General features: G+C 39.4%; 1 protein-coding gene across 3 annotated transcripts in view; it reads left to right on the top strand.

Moving 5' to 3' along the window:
- The window catches only part of MACROD2 (mono-ADP ribosylhydrolase 2), an 848,022-nt gene that overhangs the window by 794,226 nt on the left and 30,712 nt on the right, over positions 1–23,084 (top strand). For all 3 annotated transcript variants that reach the window (XM_058019700.1, XM_058019699.1, XM_058019698.1), the window contains exons 12-16: positions 2,427–2,489; positions 5,749–5,814; positions 16,456–16,533; positions 17,145–17,219; positions 17,715–17,804. In XM_058019700.1, coding sequence (XP_057875683.1) covers positions 2,427–2,489; positions 5,749–5,814; positions 16,456–16,533; positions 17,145–17,219; positions 17,715–17,804 — 372 coding nt within the window. The remainder of the gene's footprint in view (positions 1–2,426; positions 2,490–5,748; positions 5,815–16,455; positions 16,534–17,144; positions 17,220–17,714; positions 17,805–23,084) is intronic.

Genomic DNA, 23,084 nt, shown 5'->3' with positions numbered 1-23,084 from the left:
ATGGTCCAGTCAGTCTATTGGATTGGGTCAGAGTGCAAGAGGTGAAGTTTCTGCTTGAAGTCTTTTACATTTTTCTTTCTAAAGGAACGAAATAAAGTGAAAAGATGTTGAGAAAATTGTAATTTAGGTTCTATGAGACCAATTCTAAACAGTGAATGTCCAGTGAAATAATACATTTAGAGTTGTGAAATTGTGGTTTACTTGATAATCTACCAAACCAGATGATCATTTAAACTTTCTCTTGTAGTTTAAGTTTTCTCTGAGTGACTTCAGCAAGAGATATAGTTCCTTGTCAATAAATATGAATGAACCCCTGAAATATCTGGTTTTAGTCAAATAAGTTGTGCTTATAGTCATAATAATGGATGTAGAAACAAGTATGATCTGGAAATGGAGTTTTAAATTGTGAATGCAGTAAGGTAATGTCTAGAATTAATTTCAGTTATGTATCAGTAGTTACATTTATGCCTGACCTGCTTTTTCTGGTTGTGAGGTTCTTTCTGCGTAGAGTGAAAAATGTCACACTTGACCATAATTGAATCCTTGAAGCTTTGGCACTGCTCATTTTACAGTGATGCAATAATCTCTTTTGCTCTGACCTATTGGTAAAGATTTTTCCAGTGCTGCTGCACTGCTGTGTTATAGGATTGTCTTAATTTATGTATTGCTTGCTGCGTAGCTTGATGGCACCAAGCCTGTGTTTTCAGAGAAAAGGGGTGGGGAGACAAAAGTTAAGATAAAAGTTAAGCTAACTTGTTGTTTTTTTCCATGTGGTCCTCCTATTGTGTGTGGACAGGCAGAACAGTGACTTTGAAAACACCACCTTTTGATTTCAAGTCAGGGAAAGAAAAACCCTTCTGTCAGTCCATTTTGGACATCCACATAACACAATTTTTTACAGGTTAGAGCTCACTAGTGTGCTAAGAAATCACTATGGCAAGGCATCCATTAAGGCTGGAATTCATACAAGGAGTTCCCAGGAGGGCAGGGAGCCCAAGTCCCCACTGATGGCCATCAGCTGCACCCTGCCCACCTCTCTTCTCTCAGGTGAGGGGTGTCAAGGTCCTGCTCCATCTCCTCTCCTCCTGAGAGCAGCTCTGTGCAGGGCCAGCCTTGGAAATAATTCTCCACTAGTCCCATCTGCTGGATGCCAGGAAGAATTGCCTGCTGGAAAGAGGGAAAGCATCCTACCTCAGCCTTTAAACATCAGCTGGGTGCAGTGTGCCACCAGATGTACATCTGCCTGTGGAAAATATGTGCTCTCTCTGTTCTCCTTCCATCCACCCGATCACTTTTGGACCACTGCTATTCCCATCACCAGGTTCCACGTGTTAAGTAAAAGCAAGGTGGCTGACACAAGGAGCTTCAGCTGTGTTGTTTTAGAGAAGCTGTAATCAGAAAACCCAGCAGCCAGCAAAGATCACAGAAAAAAAATATTTGTGTATCATTATCAGGACATTTCCAGGCCTGGGAATGAATTTCCCTTCTCACCATGTATATGCTCAGCAGTCAACTTTTCAAATACCTCATTAAGGCTGGTGCTCAGCTGTTTTTGTGCTGCTGCAGAGCAGGGAGTGTGGCCATGGCATCCAATCCTGCATGCAGCTCTGCAGCCTGTCATGTTGTTATGAAGCTAAAAGACCCTTTTCCATCCCTGAAAACAAAGAAATCCTGCTATATTTCTAATCAGGGCAAGCAAAGTTTAAGAGACCCGTAGATATATTTCAGGGTATTACCCATTCTGAGTGGTTATTTGCTGTTTGATGCCTGCCTTCCAAAAGGGAGCTGGAGGGTAGAAAGTGGGTAATGAATGTGAAGTAGTGAAGAAAATTGGGAATGAATGTGAATGTTAAAAGGGCAAAATTCATTCAGTCCTAGCAATCTGACTTTGGTTTGATGTGTTCTCTTCATTACAGCCATTTGTGATGCATTTTTATACTTTTTGTTAAGTGGCATTGTGGCTTTTGCTTTAAAATTCAATTCAGTTGATTCTTACCTTCTATAGGCATGGAAGTAAGTTCTGCAGGTCAGAAACACAGCCCAAGAATTCTGTTGACATGTTACAGGAGGAAAATAACCTTAGGAAAAAACCTCTTTATAAAATACATAGAATTTCAAGCAGCAATTTCAATTATTGTGGACTGTGTTTAAGGAAATGTCCCTCTCTTTAGTGTTGTTATTTGCAGTGAGCCTATTGAGATAAAAATCTATAATCCTCATCTTGAGATAAAAACCATGACTGGTTTAAATGGAACTGGTCCCGTTGGAAGGTTTTTTCAGCTTACCTTTACATCTCTCCTTTTTTATCACAGGGCTTTGCTGTAAATTAGCAGTTTGTGCTAAATTGGTTGCAATTAATATTGCAGTGCTCCAGGTACCAATAAAAAGATATCTCATAAATAATTTTTATGTGTTTTTCTCAATAGGTGGCAATGGCACAGTGGATAAGCAAAACACGGATGAAAATAAGACCCAGAGCCAAGAATCAGGTTTGTGCCCAGCTCCTTAAAGGCCTGTCTCAGGTTTTATCCACTTTGGTGGACAATAATCTTAGTGCTTTTGAAGGGGAATGTTTGTACATTTTCACCAGATTAGCCCAGGTCTTGAGCAATTCTCCCATTAGAGACTGAATCTTCATTCCTTATGAATGAATGTGTTGCAGTGCAGGAATGCAGACCCCTCTCCAGTTTACCAGCTCTACATTCTCCCTTTAAGGTGGCTAATCTTGCTAATCCTCTCACAAGGAATATTTTTTTTCCCTTCTGCATAGAATAGGAATGAAAGAAAGAAATTTGGGGAAGGAGGAAGCAAACAGCAGGCTCCTTCTGGTGAAAACTCCTGAATATTTTTAAAGGGTATTTTCAAGTTTTAAAAAATTGTCTGCAGAAGTCATAATGGTCATAAAGATTTAAATTCCTAGAGAAAAGTATTGCACATGCTGTGGGTGAATGTCAGAGTTCACAAGTGATGGTTTTGCAGGTGACACGCTTATAAATTATAGTGAGTTCAGTGTGTTGGAATGTATGTCCCTCCATGCTCACAAGAGATTTTTTTCTGTTTGTTTTTTTTTTCTGTTCCGTTGTCTGATTGTTTATGGTTTGTACAGCTCTGTTCCTTGCAAGAGACAGCTAGAATGAATTAGTTACCAAAAGACCTGAAGTGGCAATCAAAATGTCTGTCTATTCCCTTATTTCTTAAGTGTAGTATTACATGTAGCACACTGTTTTTACCTGTGATTAGGATTTTTTTTCATTGTGAAATGCAGAATGTTCCTTAAACATATTTAAACCAGAGGGAGTAAAAGGGTTTTCTTTGGAATTCCTTGAGCTGAAGGCAGCCAGTCAGCAAACACAGCAGATACATTTAGAAGGCCTGGATTCCTGACTTACCTGATTTGCTTCCTGTGCTGTGGTAAGGAGAAGTCCATTGAATGAGGGAATTCTTCCCATCCTGTGCATTGGCCACTGTGTAGGTAAAAGGGCAGCTTTTCTCCCTGCCTTCCTGTTCTGCAGCTGAGTGCTCACATCTGATGTTGTCCCTGCTTGAAGTCCCTCTGTGTTCCACGTCCTTTTTGTCACCTTTTCTGCCTCCTAATGCAGGGCAGGCAGTGCAAGGTGAAGCCAGAAGCAAACAGCATTACAGAATAAAATAGATTCCCATGGACCTCAGCAAACTTTATCCTCCCCCAAGATAAGGGTATGATGGTGTTTTGTAAGTGCTGGAGGGCAACCACATCTCCTTCCCTGATTTTTCCACTTTCATGCTAGCTGTATTTTAAACAGGCCCAGGGGACCAGGGAGAAGAATGAGTTATTCTGTGTGAATTGAGTTTCTCCTTTGAATCTCTGACTAGACTGTGGCATGTCTTTTTTCAAGCAATTTTGAGCTTTTAACTTTACCAAGTACTGCTTGACTGCTAGCTCACCTAAGAGCTAACACTGCCTGGAGCTCCTGGCTCCAGTTGCTGAGGTTCCTGTTAAACCTGATTATAGCATCTGCAGACACCCAATACAGCCCTCTGTGCTTGTCAGTGATAGTCACTCTGATGGGGTGAGTATTTCAGTTTGATTGAATAAAATACTCTTTTTTTCCCCCCAAGAGAATTAAGGAATATTTGCCTCTTGAAACTACTACTTTGCTGTAGGTGTTTTAAATGTATTGTCTTTTTTTCAAAACTGCTTGTTATGACTTGTTGCAACATGAGCTGTCAGAGCTGGTTTATCAGAGCCCTGATATACATTCTTTTGCTATCTTGTATTGGTACTCATGTTTCATTATTCTCATGCGGACATTTGAGATCCCAGCTCCAGAAAATGTCACAATTTAGGGATGGGATTTAGGTACATGCCTGAAGATAATGTCATGGCCACTCATAGCCCAGTAGTCACCTCCTTGACCACGGGCAGATGGTGCTGCAGGAAAAAAATTTACTTGGTTTAACAATTTTCCCTCCTGGTTTAAAGAATGGCAGGAACAGAGAGGGCCACAATTAGCCCAGATTGTTACATCCGCTCAGTGAGTCTCTACTGTTTTCTGCTCTGTGCACTGCAGAGACAAAGCAGCACCAGGAACTTTGGGGTTGCTGCTTTTGCACCCCTTCTTGGCAGTAGAAAATGAGCTGATTTCCCAAGGCACACAGTTGTATGCTTAGAAGATTTCTAAACACCATGAGTGACCACTGTTAGGAGCAATCCCACCAAATGTTGAAGTTTTATTTGTATTATCTAAACCAAAGGCATAAACTTCTGAGTATTACAAATCATATACTTCAATATTGTGAAAGAAAATATAGGACAAAAATGTGATGCTCTATTCTTACCTGGTCCATTACATACAGATTTTCATATTCTTAATATAATGAAAAATATTGTGATATTATAAAGAAAAGTATATATTATAAAGAAAACTGTTGTGGTGGAGAAAACAGTAATCGTCTGAAAAGACTGAAAATTTTAAACTGTTTGGGGTTTTTTAAAAGTCTGGCCTCCAGTCTGTCATCATGAGCTTAACACATGGAAAAACAACATGGCAGGTGGTTCTGAGCTCTTCTTTCAATCTAGTTAAAAGTACTAGATCTAGTTAAAAGTACCAGAATCATCAACATTCTTTTGAAAGAAATTAAAGTCCAGAAAATAAAATGAACACTTATATGGATTTTTAGAACTATAAAAATTAGCAAGAAAATAAAACGTTTTCACTTCCACTATTGATTTAAGTTCAGGTACCAGTTGTATCTATTAACTACAATAGTTTTACCTGCATACTCTACTATTAAAAAACTCCAAGCTGCAGATTTTTAGGGACTTTCTAATTTCAGGCCTGATTCATGAAAGCTTCTATTTTCAGGAAAGCATTTGCATCTAGTCATTTGGATTCCACTGGGATTCATGGACATGATTCTATTTAAGAATGACTTCATTGTTTTTTCTCAAAATATATGGATTAAATGAAAAAATGAATCTCAGAGCAAATAGGATACCAGCATACCCATGAAACCAATAGCTTTTCCTCTCTCTGTATTATGAGAAATTGAAATACAGATTTAACCTGGCTGCATTGGAATGTTAGATTACATCTTGCTTAGGGAAGATGATCTGACCAGTAATAGCCAGGGAATGGATGGAAGCCCAGTAAATGAAATTCAGCTACAATATCTTGTCTCAATAAGGCCTAACACTTTTTTTTCAGTAAAGTGGTTCATCAGTTTTCTATTTAATGAAATTCTCTTTCATTTCCTTTGCTCTTACAGGTGAAACAAAACTTTCAGCTGTAGCCAGCCTATCATCAGAAGATATTGAGCTGAGTGAGAATAAAGGTAAAGATTGGAAATTGTGTTTTGAAATATCCCATCCCAAGAGGACATTTAATGAAACTGTTTTTTTCCTTTGTCTGGAAATAGCCAAAATCACAGTTAAACAATACAGAAATAGGGAAATGCTTGGATTTTCATTTTCAAAAATCTTTGTAATGAAGTACTTGGTACCAACTGTGCTGGTAGGAGAGATGCCACAAATTTGTAAGTCCTCTTGTTACAGAGTTAATACTGAAATACCATACATGACACATCCAAAATAAAGGATTGGGCTCACTGGGGTGATTCACAGGCATATAGTTCAGCATGCACATCTATCTCAGCAATATCAGCTCCCTGCTCAGTGCTCTCCTGATGCGGGAAAAGAAAAACACAATAGCTATAAACACATCAGGAGGAGACAGGAGGAGATGAAGTCATAATAGAGAGGCAGAAAGTAATGTTTATCTTGTGCAGACTGTGCTGGGCACTCAGATAATTTAGTTTGTAATAAATATTTAAAAGTGTCACAGGACCAAATGACAGGGTGTTTAGGAAACAAGAGAGATTATCTAATTTAAATGTTTCAAGCTGAGATTTTTCCTGTGGAGTTGTTGGATTACCAGCAGATTTACCAGTGCACAGCTGTATTGTTTTTGATATTTCTGTAATAATCATGCTATTAGTTGCTTGTGCTGGTCTACATTTTTTAGCATTTTTGTGGGGGTACATCAGGAAGAAGTCTGGGTGCTATACAAAATGTTTGCTACTGGTAATCCAAAACAGGAGTTATGCTATCTATAATAAATACAATCCATCAGTATGGCCTTCAAGAAAGACTAACAGAAAATTTTCATGCATTTTACTGAGATAACATAATTATTAACATCCATTAACTTATTTATTTTAAAAGATTTAATGTTTAATTCAGCATCACTGCTTGACTCTCTTCTCATTTTTCTAGATAAGTGTGACAGGGTGTGAGATCCTGCCCTTTTGTTCAAAGCCACATGCTGGACAGCCTACATACTTACCTGATTATGAGTTCAAAGCCTTGTGCAGGTTGATTTAAGTGTTCTTTTAACAGATTGATTGATGCTGCAAAGAAAAAAAGAACCACAAACCTTTGCTGGAGCACTGGCTTTTGCTTTTGATACATCACAAATTGAAGTCGTGGCAAGGCTAGTGGAAGGCAGAAATAGTGACGGATTCAATCCCAGCCTGGTTGGTGATAGCCTGTCATTAATTTTTCTTGTTTTGATGACATTTGGCCTGTTTATGTATTCTGTATCTGGAAGAATCCCCATTTTCTGTGTTTCACAATGTGAGGGTCACAGTGAGGCTTTGGGTTTGGATTTCCCTTTTCCATCTGCAGTCAGCTAGTGATCCCAACAAATTGTTGTTGTTCTGAGTGTTTGTTCCTAACTAAGAAGATTACTGTCTTCTGATATGCTTCTCAGTGTGTAAGCCCTCCAGGTTTTTACATTGTTGCATTAGAAGTCTGTTCTTAGAGAAGAAATCATCTTTGTGTGATGTCTCACTTTTCATATAATATATTAAGAGTATATATAATGTTTTCCCCTCTTCTCTTGAGAGGCTGACAGAAGAGAGAGTGCCCTGAGAGATCCAAAGTTCATTATCTCTTTGATGTCCTACCTCTCCTCATAAGAAAGATGGGAAGCATCTGGAAGGGAAAAAGGAGTGAGACAAACTCTCCTCCATAGATTTTGCTTGTAAAACTGTACAAGTTTTTTAAAAAGAAAAAGAAAAGAAAGAAAAGATAAGACCATGTTTTCATATTTGCTTGCTAGTTTTTTTTTAATGGGAACAAGAATTTTGAACAGCAAGGCCACCATGGACCAGGCCATGGTTTTAATCCTTATTTCCATTGGTAGATTTTCAGCTTTGCAGATTTTTACTGTGAGGGTGGTGAGGCATTGATGGAGGTTGCACAGAGAAGCTGTGGCTGCCCCATCCCTGGAAGTGCTCAAGGCCAGGTTGGATGGGATGTTGAGCAGCCTGGTCTGGTGGAACATGTCCCTGCTGGGGGATTGGAATGAAATGACCTTCAAGATCCCTTCCAACCCAAACCACTCTGTGATTCTTCAATGTTTCTATAATTTCAGCTTTTGAGGGTTTTTTTAAATAAATACTACTGTTATAAAAAAGTGCTGCTTCTTGAGAAATGGCACTTTTACAAAATCCTGGCATCTCTGAAAACACCTGATGCTCCTGAAACAAATTCCAGCTCTCAAATTGTTTGCCCACTGAGTTAACAAGGCTAAAACCTCCAAGTTCTGGAACATACTCATTTCTCTAGCTCATTTTCAACTAAATGAACAGGACATAAAGCATTTGAAGAAATTATGTTTTCCCAGTCCTTCCACTTAATTACTGTAAAAGATTTATGCCAAAGAAGTCTAGCTGCATATTCCCAAAATGCATCATTTAAACCATTCTGTCCTGCTATGAAAATTTAGGTCTTTCAAATGTCAGCTCACTTTGCACCAAAACAAGGATTTTGAGTCCAATTAGAGTTGACTAGCAGTTTTGCTGCTTTTTTTTTCCCCCTCCTCATATTTCTGAGATTTAAATATAGCAAACACATTGATATAGTTATTGCTCTAAAATGCGATGATATTCAAAACAAAGCACATCCATCTCGGCTACTATGAAGATCTAGTATTTTTGTTGTGAGTGAGTCCTCTTTATCATTTTTTTAAAGGAAGAGAGGGAGGATGGGAACATGAAAGGGATTTTCATTATAAGAGTTGGGGGCAGTGGAGGAATTACACTTGAGGGGCTTTGATTATAATGAAAACCTCCTGTGAGACTGAAAATCTCACATTAATCTAAAAGTATATGTCTTCTGTTACCATGGGACAGATACTGTCCAGGAAAAACAATCCACACAAACCCAGTTTGCACATGGCCTATGAGCAAACTGAATTTTTTGAGTGTTCATCTGTCTCCAGAAAAAAAGGGGGGGGAGGAGGCTGCAGGAAGGGGGAGAACAGTAGTATTTCAAGAATATCAGGATTTTCAATGCCACACTGTAAAGGTATCCTCTTATTCCAGTCTATGCCAAGTTTCTCTTTCCACTGTCTGCAAAGAACTGTTGCAATTTTACCCTTAAAGACTTAAAAACTCTTTTACCATTAAAGAGTTGACATCTCTGGACAGCACCTTTGCAGGTGCTCCATTACTGTGCATGTGGAAGTAGATCCTTTATATCCAGCATATTTCAAGTGAGAGATGCTCCTTTCTATGAAGTGTAAGGGCAGAACAAAGTGATTAAAATCATCAATGTTCATGCAGCAGATAAAGGGTGTATCAGGCAGGCTGCACTCAGTCTATACAAGATTTTGCTGGGGTTACAAACTCTTTTTAAACTGACCATGTAGTATGGAGAGATTGGATTGAAGGATTGAACTTGTGCTTATGTTTTGTTAAAGAGAGATGTGTACGTGCATGTCTGTGTGTCAGAGAATGTTCTGCATCTTCATCTCAGTTGCCCCTTCTTCCAATTACTATTTAACCCAATTTAATGATTAGACTTTCTGGCAGGAAAAATGTAAAAAGAAACTGGATTTAGTACAGGTGAAGCATAAATCCCTACTGTGCAAAGTTTCCGTGCACAATACATTGATTATAATTCATTAGCACCTAATAAGAATTGAATTTTCATTTGAAGGGCAACTAAATTAAATCATATACTAATTAATTTTAAAAATAAAGAAGTGATTGATTGATTATTTCCAGGTGTTCACCAAAGTCTGGGCTTGTGTAGAAGTGCCACTGAAAGCAAGTCACTGTTTTTCTGCATTCTCTGGAGTCAGATTCAGTTGGCTTGAGGGCTTGTGTTTTCAGAAACAGAATTAGATATATGACTTGGCTATGGGTTAGCCCTAAAAATTCTCTTTGGGCAACCCAGAAGCTGGTAAGTATCCTGAACTGTAAAATGTAATGGGTTTAAATTCCTCTTTGGCCAGCTGTAGCTCTCAGTATGGAAAAATCATGATGTCCTAAATACAGAAATGATTGAGAAGGGATAAACTGAAAGAGCATTTCAAATGCAGAGGAGCTGTGCAAATTGACATAAATTAGTCATTGGAAGGCACATGAAAAAGATTGACTGAAAGGCCAATATGTTCAGAAAGAGGTATTTAAAATCAGTTCTTAGGTATATATTAAGACATCTAAATGACTGACCTGATTTTGAACACTCAGCAGCTATGAATGAAATGTTTTTACTTCACCCTTGGGCTATGATTAGACCTAAAGTTTCAGCCTGGAAAATTTCAATTATAGGTAGCTGGAAAATAACCTTTTTCAATGGAAGAGTTTCAGCACCTTCAGCCATACCTGTGGCTTTGCATGCCTACTCGAGTGATAACATTTTCCTGTCCCTTGATTAGAAGGATTCTTGTGAAAGCAAACTGACTAACACAAGCTAATTTTGGGGGTTTGGGGTTTTTCACCAGGGATGTCACCACCACCATCCAACTTCTCTTTACAGCTTCCACAAGGTTCCCTGGGAGCTGTTTGTAATGTGGGTTATTCACTTCTTCATATTTAATCTCACCTGAGTTGTTCATCCAGATGGGGTCCAGCCCCTGAACTACTCAAGAGGTGTTTCTGCTCTAGTACTGGCATGTGCCACAGTGAACACTAATCCACTTTTCTGGTTTATTTAAATCCTCCTTATTTTTGAATATTAACTGACCTGGAGCCATTCAGCTGTGCTCCCATCAGTCCAGCATGAGATCCTGCCCTTCCATCTCCTCCCCCCAGTCCTTTTCCCTGGACAGGCTCTAACCAAGGCAATCAGGTTTTTCTCAGCTTTTTCATTTCCCAGAGCCCTGTACAACAGGTCCTGCTCCTCATGTCAGGAGAAGGATGCCCACAGTTTTTATAGCAGCTGCACCTGGAATTTCTCAGGTGATGATGCCCTTCTGTCAGCTTGAAGCACAGACAGGTGGGAGAAGTATTTTGGTGGTCCCACCTGCAGAGATGAACTGTTTGGTCTTTTACCTGAAAACTTGATAAAATATCTCTACAAGTTGTTGCACCTAAAAAGGTCTGGTTTAACAAGCATTTTTAAACTTGGGCTCCAATAAATCTAATCTGTTATAAAGATAGATTAAAATGAAATCTTGGTGGATATAAAAATACCATTTTAAAGTCAAAGCTCAAGAATCTCCTCCTAACTTCTCATAAATCACCATTTTATAGTACTTCATTTTAACATATTTTCCTCGGTTTATGAGGCAAAAGAATACCCTAATCATGTGGAAGCCTCCATGCACACCATTACCTGTAATTTTAGATGTCTGCTTGATTTCTTTCACTCTGGAAATATTCCAGTCATTTATCACAGTATCATGCTTTAAAAAATAAACTGTACTGAACCTGTTTCTTTCTTAATGACCAGCATTTTCCCTCTTTGATCTTCTTAGAGCTCCCTAAAACATGGTGATTTATCTGTGCTGTGTACAGGACCCAGGTGTTCTGCACATTAGAAACCACTCAGTAAATAAGCCATACAGAGAGTAGCTGGGGAAGTGAATTTTAAAAGAGCATTAAAACCACTTAACATTCAGTTCTTACCATCTCCCCTCTTCCTTGGCTTTTGCAGAATTGTGTTTGAGCAGCATTGCCTTATGCAGTCAAAAGAAAAAATGAATGGCATGGAAAAGCTTGGGGATTTGTACAGGATTTAGACAAAATAGTGCCTGACTATTGGCAGGAAGGATAGGATTGATATTTCACTGCAAGCTACGTGCTTTTCTTGGAGATGAATTCAACATACAGTTGATAGGAGCAGGAATATACTTGCAGAGCATTCTGATCAGCTTTATTAAAGCCTAAATATTTTGTAAAGAGATTGTTAGAGACTGGGGCTAACTCCCAGGTGGACTCAAGCATGCAGTACCACAAGACACTTGTTTCAATAAAATGGAGGGTAGCAGACACAAGCTCTCCTGACATGGACACTGCCACTCCAGCCAGCAAGGAGGAGTTTTGAGGGAACTAAAGGATGCTCAGACTTCAACAGGCACTTCAGCTCCGGATGTGCAGTAGATGAATGTGGCCTATCTTTGGCTTATTTATGCAATTAAATCTCCTGTTTGGTTCATTCATGTGTGATATTAGGAGCTGTGTTCCAGTGGGGTATCAGAACCAGGGGTTCTTTCAGTCCTGAGTGGAGGAGTGTTAACTTTTACAGTCCCAAAGTAAATAGTGCCCAGTGTGTATATTATCAAAAAAATAAGCAATACTTTGCTGTGAAAGACTACCCTGCCTTGGATTCTCTGGTATGACTTAACAGATAATTAACTATTCTAGGAGAAGGCTAACATTGCTTTATGCCATTTTACAAAATCAGGTGAGTAAGAGGTGAACAAAGGCCTTAGGGACAGCCAGAGCTCTTGTAAACCCTGGAATCATACAGGACTATAAAACTGGTCTTACACACACCTGCACAAGGCTCCAAAGGGCTGTGGGCACATAGGAGCAGCTGAGCCTGAGGAATACCACTATCCTACTGAAAACTTGCGCACAGAATGTAGTGTATCATCAGCACTTTTATTGATCACTGCCTTTGGTTTTACACTTTCACTTTTGCTTGGCACAGATTTGCTTCATAAATCTGGATTTATTCCTTCACTTTATTTTATTCCTGTTAATCCTAAAAGTAAATCTGTCTTTGAACATTTTGGCTTGAATATTTAGAGCAATATTTGGATTTGAAAAGAAGGAACCTTTGATATGATCGTGACATTAAGGATTTTGGAGCTCAGAATCTGCATGGTAAAACCAATCAAGACAGGTTTCTGCTGCTGACATAAAACTGGGTGACTCTTACAGCTAGGCAGTAACTTCTGTCCATTGTCTGTTATTTTCAGAGATAAGCTCTGCAAAAAACAACTTGCAAAAAATTATCATTGTAGATTGCCTGGGATCATTTGGAATTCAGTGCAGTTACATTGCTTCTTCCAACACTGGAGCAATGGGATAACTGTTTATGATAAAAATGAAAGTTTAACACAAAATTAAAATTCCTTGAGAATGAAGCCCATGGGACAGACTGCCAGCTGTGTCCATAGGTGGGAATAGTGATGACACCTCTCCCTCTGTGATGCTGCACGAGAAACAGCAGCATGATGGGGCAATCAGGCAAGCACAAGGCTTTTTAAAATCCATTAGATTGGATTCTTAAAATCCATTGACCACTGCACATAATTGTGCCAGTGATGCTGCAAATTGCTTTTTGCATTAAGTTGCAGTCATTCCTCATCCTGGGAAAAAAGGAAGCACCAGTGAACCCTAAGGGCACCAATCTGGGACTATGAAGGTGCAATGGGTGTGGGATAAGGGAGTGATGGGGCAGAGCTGCTCGTGTCTCCTCCTCCCAACACAGGTGATACCATACTTACTGTGGGAGCTGGAGAACCAGCAAAGGGAAAACCTGCTGCTCTCTGTGGTTAGGGTGAGCCCCCAGAGGCCTCTGTGACCCTATGCTGATTTCTTCTACCCCATTGGTTCTTCCCTCTCAGAATCTCTGCTGGTCAGAGTGACTCTGAGATGCATACAAGCTTCATTTTCCCAGCCCAGCAGTCAAAGAAGGAGTCAGGATTTTTCTGTTTTCATTCTCAAGGTTGTTTATTATTTCTTATCTAGAATATTCTTTCTCTGACTCGCTGTAGATCTGTCTGGCAGGTCAGGCTGAGGCATACTGACCACCGTGGGGTGGTATTATCTTTTTATACTAAAAACTACATGTACATTATTTACCATAACTTTCCAATACCTATCACCTATGTTAGACAGTGAGTTTGTACCTTAAACCAATCCAAAAGTGCCAACATCACAGCAGAAGATGGAGGCCAATAAGAAGAAGAAGGAGAAAGACTGGACTTGCTCAAGTTCCTCCATCTTGCCCCCTGAACCCCCATTCTAAAAACCCAAAAAAAACTATTTTCACCCCATGACAAACTAACTATTATTCTGCTTAAACTCTCTTGACTTGTAATTCTTCATATAAAGGTGGTAATTTGCTCCATGGGTCAAAATCAAAGGCACAGGTGTCTTGGGCTCTGTGCCAAGGTCTCTGAGCTCCCCTAGGCAGGGTCTTGAGTCCTCCAGGGCAGCCAGAGGAATTTCCTGGGTTATGACACTTCTCCTGTGCTCTGCTTCTGCATCCTCATCCCACTGGTCCCAGGGTTTTGTCCCACCCCCTGCCTTTCCCATATAAACTCTTGTTTTTCTGCCTTCTTGGAGCTCTTGTGCTTGGCGTGTTTCATAGAGTGCCCTGGTCACAATGAAGATTTATTCTCTGTGGAACATCATACAAGGCTCTCATCTCTTCCCTCCTGGAAGAATTGAACAGCTAGCCAGTGTGAGCAGATGTGGATGCCATGGCACAGAGAGAGAGAAACGGGAAGCGTTTCTCACAGCAGCTTGGGAGAATTTTTAGGGAGTTGTAAGGATGTGGTAACCTGTTATGTATAGGCAATCTGCAGGTGGTGTTTTTCTACTTTGTCTTTTTGTTCTTCTCAAGGACAGTGTGTGAGGTGTTTTTGTTAGTTAGCAAATCAAACAGAATCTATCATATCACTCTATAAAGTCTGCGTGGTTCTCTCGAATAAAGCTTTATTTTGCTCTTTCTACAACACTGCCTCCTGCCTGTTCCTGTGCCATTCTCAGTGCAAGAGTGACAAGCAAAGGACAAATGCCTGTGCCCCTGAGCTGTCCTTCTCAGGACACTTCTTCAGGAAAGTCACGGCACCCTTAGCACCGCTCCATCCACCACAGCATCACTTTGTACCATCACTTTTGGCTGCTTGTTTGGCCCTGGCATCATGGCACTCAAGGCAGAGGACTTCTGATTCTAGCTTTACCAATGCAATTCCTTTTACAAGCATGCAGCTGTATCATACAGAAAAACATATTAATTTAGGGTATGGAGTTACAGGTAGTACAGATCTTGGCTTGTCTGAAGTCCTGAGAGCTTTGTCAAAAACTTCAGCAAAGCCAGAATTTCCCTCAATGTGTTTCAAGTTTGCTTGAAAAATTCCCTATAGAATTTTTTGCTACCAAGAATTTTTGGTACCAGATCCTTCATTTTTGATTAAACTTGGAATTTGATAAAATTCTAATTTAGCTTTGCTCGAATTCAGGCTGATAAGAATAATCCTTTGAACCTCATTGTACAATATGGTATGGAAGACTGGTGCAGCAGGGCAAAAAAAAAGTGCAGCAAGTATAAAGTTTAGCAAATTGTACATCAGTGAATTATTCTACTTTCAAACTTTATTTTTTAAACTTATTGTCATGCCATGAAAGAAGTAAGAAACTGTGCAGGTAATTAAATATTTGCCTTGGGGGATTATTTGCAGTTAATTAAAGCCACACAATTTCAGCACATACCTTTCCTACAGATTATTAAATTTGGATCAGATATTAACAACCTAGCTTTCTACTTATCCATCAGAGATTACTTTTGGACACTTTCAGGAACAGAGTTTTACAGGGGCATCCTTGGGTATATTGTAAGATTTGCTCAGCAATGTTGTTGAGAGGGACCTTCCAGAATTTAAGCTGTAAAAGCACTGTCAAAATGTAATTTATTATCACGTGCTGTAGATCTTTTGGCATCATTACTTACTTTTTCCACTGAGCAGGATTTTAGAAAGCATCTCACATAGGAACACAAACACTGATTATCTGTTTCTGCTGTTACGACCTGGAGTGGGCTTATCCCTGTGGTTTGAACAACGTCCAGTTAGATCAGCACTGGTTTTTAATGAGGTTCAAAGAGAGCTCTTTATCTGGTGAAATCTGTGAAGAGGATGAGCAAAATCACTAAATCACACTAAATCGAGTGTCTGTGTTGCTGCATTACCTGAATGCAGTGGAATTTTGCATTTCGTATTTCTCCATCCCCATGCAAAAACTGGCTGTTTTCAGAAAATGCTGTTTGATGCAACAAAGTAATGCCCTGTGTTTATGAAGACCCCGGATAGCACAGTAGTTGGACTTTCTGCCAAAATGTAATTTAAGTCTCACTGTGGCACTGGTTCCAAGCATTGTTTTGGGCAGTTCATTTTGACAGTCTGCCCCAAAAAAGAAAAGCACTCTTGGCCATAGTGACCTTGGGAGCTTTGTCATCAAGTGACATGAGGCTAGGATTTGCACAGGGATTTATGGGATTTATTGTTTTAGGAAAGATTTAAAGTTTCTATAAATTCAACCATGAAAAACTGTTATTCTAAAGAAATAATAAACCACTTTATTTATCAAGTAGGTGGTTCATGCTATTTCTCATAGATTTGTGCCGCTCCACTCATTAGGAATAAAATTCTTGGTAGTGCTGCTGGTTATTCTTATGCATCTTTTTTTGCCAGCTCCTGGTTTAAGGTTTGTACTGCCAGCAAAATCTGCTCAGTAAGGGTAGGGATTCTGAAATCAATTTGAATAATTGGAACCCACAAATACACTTCTGTAGTTTATAAGACTGTAGTTAAACAGATAGAAAATCGGTCAGTGTATCAAAATGCCAAATAAGAAGCTGGCACCTAAGAGTTCCTCTAACTCAAGTCTACTTTTCCAGCATGAAAACTGCTTCAGGATTTAATTGTTTGTTTGCTTTTTTTTCCTCAGATTCCCTGAAAGACTCCAAAGGCACACAGAAGGGTGATTCAGTGCATCCTGTGATGTGTGAACAAGATCAAGCCAAAGGTAAAGTTCTTAGTCAAAGTTTTTTAAGACAGATGTGATGAACCAGTGTGAAATTTGAGTTCTTCCAGTGTCAGCACCAGTGGGTTTCATCCTGACTTTTGCCACCTTAAGGAAATGCTGTTGGGTAGTAGAGGTTGTGTGTCAGCCTGTTGTGGGGCAGTAACCCCTGATACTACTGGGAAAGCCACATGTCCCTAAATTGGTTTGGCCATAGTGATCCTGGGTGCACAGCACTGTTACCATGTTGTTGCTGTGGTCCTGAAAGTCTGTGGGGTGTTGCTGTTCCTTCTGCTGACCATCAAGTGCAAGCACTTCACAACAGCTCCTATGAGAAACAGTGTCAAGGCTGAGCTGCAAAAGTAGAAATACTCTAAGTGCTGCAGGGTCAGTTTTGAACAGCTATCTAACTAACTTAATGCTTAGTACTGTTAAGTGGTATTTTCATATATAAAATGTGTTCAACATGGTTTACTTACTAGAAAAAAAAAAAAAAGCAGTACTTGGCTTAGAATACCATGCTGTGTCTAAGGTTCATGTTCTGTTTTAATGAATTTAGCACTGCCTGCATGCAGCATCATCCTGGTACCATTTTCTGTTTGTCGTATTAACAGGACAACAGGATGTTTCTGCAAATGAGGAGATAAAAACTGGGGAAGATTCCCAAGATTCCTGCATGGAAATAGAAGGTACTCCTTGTGTCTTGAGATCAAAAGCAAGATTAACAAGCAAAAACACTAACGTAGAATCATGGAATCATAGAATGTCTGGGATTGAAAGGACCTTAAGGATCACCTAATTTTAATCCCCCTGCCATGGGCAGGTACACCTTCTACTCAGGCAGGTTGCTCAAAGCTGCTTCCAGCCTGGCCTTCAGCACAGCAAGGGGTGGGGAATGGACTGTGTGTGTCTCTGGGATTGCAGTGAGTCCCAGTGAAGATCCATGTTTGGAGTAGGCACATGGGATTTTGTGCCTAAATCCCAGAAAGTTCAGTATCTTCAAGGCTTTGCTCTGAACTAGAGCCCCTTGGATTTCCTTGGACAGCTTTTTTATTTGTGCTCATGGAGGAAAAGATCCTCTTCCTCTGCCAGTGTTTTTCATGGCTAGGTCTCTAGTGGGTGTCAGTCCTTTCATGTCCATTCTGAAAAGCCTCACTATTCATCTTTTTATCAAATTTATTCAGATCCACTGTTGAACCAAGAAGGCACAACAGAAGCTGAGATTCCTTTGATACTTGGTGCAGAGGAAAAGGAAGAAGGAAAAGCAGAAGGAGGTGAGCCTATTATAAAGCAGATTGAGACAGAGAATGCTGCAGGATTCATGTTATCCTTTTCTGTTGTGAGGAAACATGGAAAGGGCACAGAAAAGAGCTCTTTTTCCCCCTAAGGAAAAATCTTTTTTTGTCTTATCTTTGAGTGGAGTTTTGATATATTGGACTTGGATTTCAATAGGAAGTAAAGCAAAAAAGTGCACACTCAGGTTCAAAAGTGGCATTTAAATGCTCTCCTCACTTTTCTTTTTTTGCATTTAAGCCCATAATGCTGATTAAACAACCAATTTATGTCCATGTAAGTATCCTTGTGATCACATTTGCTAGAAGCATTCTGAGTATTTAAATAAATGGGTATGATAGTTATTTGTGAGGTCATTAATAGAGATTTAACTAAAGAGTAACTAAAACTAGTAATTCTAATGAAGAAACCAATATTTGGTGAGAATGCGGAGTCTTCTGAAGCAGTAATTTTTTATGGGGGTAAAGTATTTAAAACCTTGGGAATGCTGTTGCAAGGAAATGCACAAATTTAAGTGTTGGATGCTCCTGGGAACCCTGCAATCATCTCACCATTTGTAAAGGCATGTGGTTATATAAAAAGTAATGTATCGTGTAAATAATTCTCTACTTTTAAAGTAAGTGCTAGTTAATTTTTTGGTCATTTGTAGAGCCCAAGGATGAATTTTACAATTCCAAATTAAAATGCAGACATGATTTTTATTGAAAATTCAGGTCAATACTAACTATGTTGTCCTAATTATGAAGTCCTTTTCTCGGCCACATTGACACCAACTTAATTGCAAACCTGCGTTAGCAATATTGACAATTTTCTTCACTGCAAAGCCAGGTTAATAGAACCTCTTTGTTCATATACAGCTAAACAATATTTCCCTTTTTTTTTTTTTTTGTTTTAATTGCCTATCCAAGCTGAGACTAATCACATCTCCTTGTTATCATTTGTGTTAATGGTATTGATTTTGTGCTGTGTTAATGATGGTGAAGGTAGAATTGATAGAATTTTTGTGTTCAAATTCAGGTAAACACTACCTCAGCTGCAAACCCAGGTTATACAGTACAGGCTCACTCTGCTTGCAAATACCAATACTGTTATGTTAATCTCCTCCAAATAGAAATTATTTACATATTATTTTATGCATCATCAGAACTAAATTGGAAAAAATGTACCTTCATATTTGCATATTTTCTCCTCTTTACTTCTTTAGTGTCCCCAACAGCCAGGGACTGTCATTTAGGTCTCAGAAGAGAGATTGTATTTCAACATCTGTGCTACTTACTATTAAAATATGCAATGTTAAGGAAAAGCAGGTAATGTCAGAAAAGGATTGTTCTTGGCACCTTTTCTGTTCCAGCCCTTGATTTAAAAGTTTCAAACACTAAGTAAAAAGTTCTTGCTAAATATTTTGGAACTTGTTCCTACCTGGGGTCTCAGGTGTTGATACTGTGCAGGATTCATCTGATCCAAAGCTTGTTGAAGTCATAGAAGTAGTGTCATCAATTTAAGAGGTCTTTTGGTAAGTTCCATGATAAGAGAAGATGTGCTGAGTCTGTGTGCAGGATAACAGCATAAATATTCTGTCCAGCTTCTTCCAAAGGTACTGACTTTGGCACAGGAAAAATAAATGGGTGCCCTTGCAGAGCAGGAGCAGAGAAGGAAAGAAAGCCTTTCCCTTGTCTTGTTTTCATTCTCATGGGTCTAAGCACCCTCATAGCTCATCTTGCTAGTTGCTTCTTGTTCTGGTGGGCACAAATTCTACCGCATGGGTTTGGAAAGTTTGACACAAACTGAAGTGGGTCTGGACAAAAAGAGGTAAGAAAAATAAAATCAGCTAAAGTTCAGACTGGTAAAATAATATGTATTTCCCAATGAGAGATTCCTCTTAATGGAAGGAGATTACCTGGCATTAAAAAGAGATTTAATATGTGATATTATTTTATGTAACCTGAGTGCTACCTCCTAAAGTAATTCAGCTGAAAGTTTTCCAGCAGCACACACAGTACATTTGATATAGGATGAAATACTGTATTTTTGTTTAAAGAACTTGGGGGAAAGGCTAATGTGGGACTGCTAGTCCTGTAAAACAGAAATTCATGGATCTTTAGTTGGTTTGACCCATTCTGGATCTATATGCATAGCCAAATGTAGCAACTACTAAATTCCAAACTACCCTGTCTTTCTGTTCTACATTAGATTTTCTTGTGCTTGTTTTCAAACTCATCCCAGAGCAAAGGGTAGCATGTAGCTGCCTCTCTCTCCTCTCTGTCTCACTGGGAGCATTAGATTCTTGGGAGTCATCTGCAATCCCTTCAGTCCTCAGAACTGGAGCTGTGTAAGCCACTAAAGTACCAACAAAGTCCCTTTTCTGACCTTAAGCTGGATTTCTGCTCAGTTACTGATTGCAGCTTTGAAGCGTGCTAGGAAGTTTTTCAATGATGTTGTTTTCCGTGGAAGAAATGTCTGTTTCTTGATGGTTTAGAGATGTCTCAGTTTACATGAACTTCTGACAAACCACAGGTTATCTTCGGATTTAATGGTGCAAATTTTACTGCCAGCTAATCTCTGTGTTTTGGGGTTTTTTAAAGCTTGCAGGGTCCCTTCTGTGTAGCTCATTTCACTTCACAGCTCCAGGGTCGTGCTGTAGTGTGAATTCCCAAGGAGTCCCAAATCCTGGTGCTTTCAAGGTTCTGGGATGCTGGGAGCCCAGAGGAATGAAGAATCAAAATCTTGGCAGTCACACTCCTAACTCCCATTGCCAGCAGTAAGAACCCAGCCAGATTTCCCTGAAGAATATAACAATGTGAGGCACTGTGTGTTTCATAAAAACCTGCTGTTGCTTTTTCCAAAATCAGTAATAAAATATCACATGTGCCAATTTATTCTCTTTTTTCCTACTGCAACCTGAAGTTATATATTAAGAGGGAGCAGCTGAAGAAAAAAAGGCAAGCTAAGATGCCTTTTTCATTTTTTTTCCAGCTACTATTATTCACTCATCCTGGTTCACAAAAAAATAATGAAAATCTATGTTTCTTATAAGATTGGGGAATATTCTCAAATCTCTTTATTAAAAACCAGAGCAAGTGGTGATCACTGACCTATTTGCTGGCTAGGTAAGTGTACACAGTTTTAACAGACCTTTTGGCAGTGCCTTTATCTGTACACTTGGAAGAGGTCCTGCTATGTTGTAATGACCATGCACTCAGCACTTATTTGTAGGTTTAATCAGCACATTTATTCCACAACACAATTTGCAGCACATGGAAGTAAATCCCATATTTGTGTGAATATGCAGCCAATTTCTCCTCTGAGCCCACTCTCACCTCTGTCATCTCCCCTCTCTTTCTGTCTCCCTTCATTGAGACATTCAATATGATGATTTCCCTCACTAATCACCCTTAGAAGTAATTTAACTCTTTGAAGGGGTAGGTTTTCTGTCAGAGCACTGGAAAATGAAGAGCTATTGCTGTTATTTCTCTGGTTTTTCTTTTGTCTATTTGGGCTGAAATATTTTGTCACCTTGTGCCAATTTGGAATATTGTTTGAGCTTGACATGTGATGTTTCTCCACATGAGCAACAGAGTGACTTCACCATGAGGTCAGGGCATGCTGGGGGAGGTTTCCATCCTTTGCAGTACATGTGATTTCCTTTGTCTATCTTCTGATCAGTGCTTGTTCACTCTGAATTTGAAGTCTGCCTAATTTCAGGTTTGAAGTCTGCCAAGTTCTCTTCTAGCTAAGCCCAGTTTTGCTCAGCAGTCTTTGTAACATGAATAGCTGTAACCTGTAACTCTGTGGGCAGCACTTTGTCCATTCCTCTCTTGTCCATTTTGCTTTAGCAGGAGTGATAATTTTATGGTGTGATCTTGGAGAGAACTAAATATTCCAAAGCCTGGGGAAAAGAGCTCTCATGTTTTACAGCTCCAGTCTCAGGCATTTATAGGATTTTTATATGCATTGGTACAGTCATAAATAATGTCAGAATAATGACTTTGTTATCAAACAGTCAAAAATTTCAAAATGACATTGTGGCTATAGAGAAATGAAAGAATTCTTGAGAAAGATCTTTTTTGGACAAATCTGACATTTTTATTACTTATTCGTGGCAATTTTATTGCTTAACCAAAGTCCTTTAATTCTTCAAGTGGGAAAGATGAGACATTTTTGGGGAAAAAAATAAAAGCCTTCACTAGAATCTTTAAATAGGTAATTTCACTTTGTTTGGAAAGAAAAAAATACTTTGGATTGCTGTAGCTTCTAGAGTACTTCTAGTATAAAGGCTCCAACTTCTTTTATTCAGTTGCTCAAAGAGGAGAGGAAAAAATATCCTGAACCAGATACAGTGCATTTGGTGTTTGATAAGAACCCATACTGAATAGATCAGATGCCATTTTTTGGGCTGTTACAGCATATGCAGATGCTAAATATGAAATATATCTTTACAATCCTATTCTAACAGATGCTGATGTTTGGCAAAGCAAAAGAAAAGTGCACCATTAGGCTTTTCTGCAGAAATGCTGGAAAGGCTGTGGAACCAGAAAGCTGCAGATGGGAATTGAAAGCTCTAGGCTATGCAGAGATATGGGCTGTTTGGAAGCAGTAGGTGGGACTGCTGGGAGGTGTGCAGAGAGATTAGGAATGGAAATCCTAGAAGGTGCCTCGCCTCTGAAGCCTCTCTTTACATACCTTAATTTTCTTGAGAACTTCACAAAACTCCAGTGAACTTTTCAGCTGCAGCATCAGCCAGCTGAGGAGATTCTGTGACCAGATTATGTTTGCCAGCCCCCTGTGCTGAGTTTGTGGTGGTCCAAGGGCTGTTTGGTCTGTATCAAGCACTCTGCCCTCCTGAAGGCATTATAGCTGTGGCAGAAAAGGACATCATTTCTATGCCTCATGGAAGTAGCCAGGTGAGGCTTACCTGTGTGGGGGTACCAGTTGTTGGTTTCTCTGCGTCTGGATTGAGATGGTATTTCATGTTCGGACTCAGGTGTTTGTTATTTGTTATCAGTAAAACAGTCTCACAACCATGGGTTCATTAGCAAGGCACAAAATGGCAACAATCTCTTGTTACAAGGCCTTTTAAGACTAAACTATCCAATTAAGAACTGACACCCTGATTATTTTCACTTTTAACCCAATAACTGATCCCAAAGAGCTGCAATGCAGACTTTTCTGCCCAATTACAAAATGCCACCCAAACCCATGAAGAAGAAACTCAGGACAGCACCCTGTGCCCTCCGTCTTGCTTCCATCCACAACATACTCAA

The sequence above is a fragment of the Melospiza georgiana genome, chromosome 3, assembly GCF_028018845.1.
Source record: "Melospiza georgiana isolate bMelGeo1 chromosome 3, bMelGeo1.pri, whole genome shotgun sequence".
NCBI lineage: Eukaryota > Metazoa > Chordata > Aves > Passeriformes > Passerellidae > Melospiza > Melospiza georgiana.
This window is presented reverse-complemented; position numbering and strand designations above follow the sequence as displayed.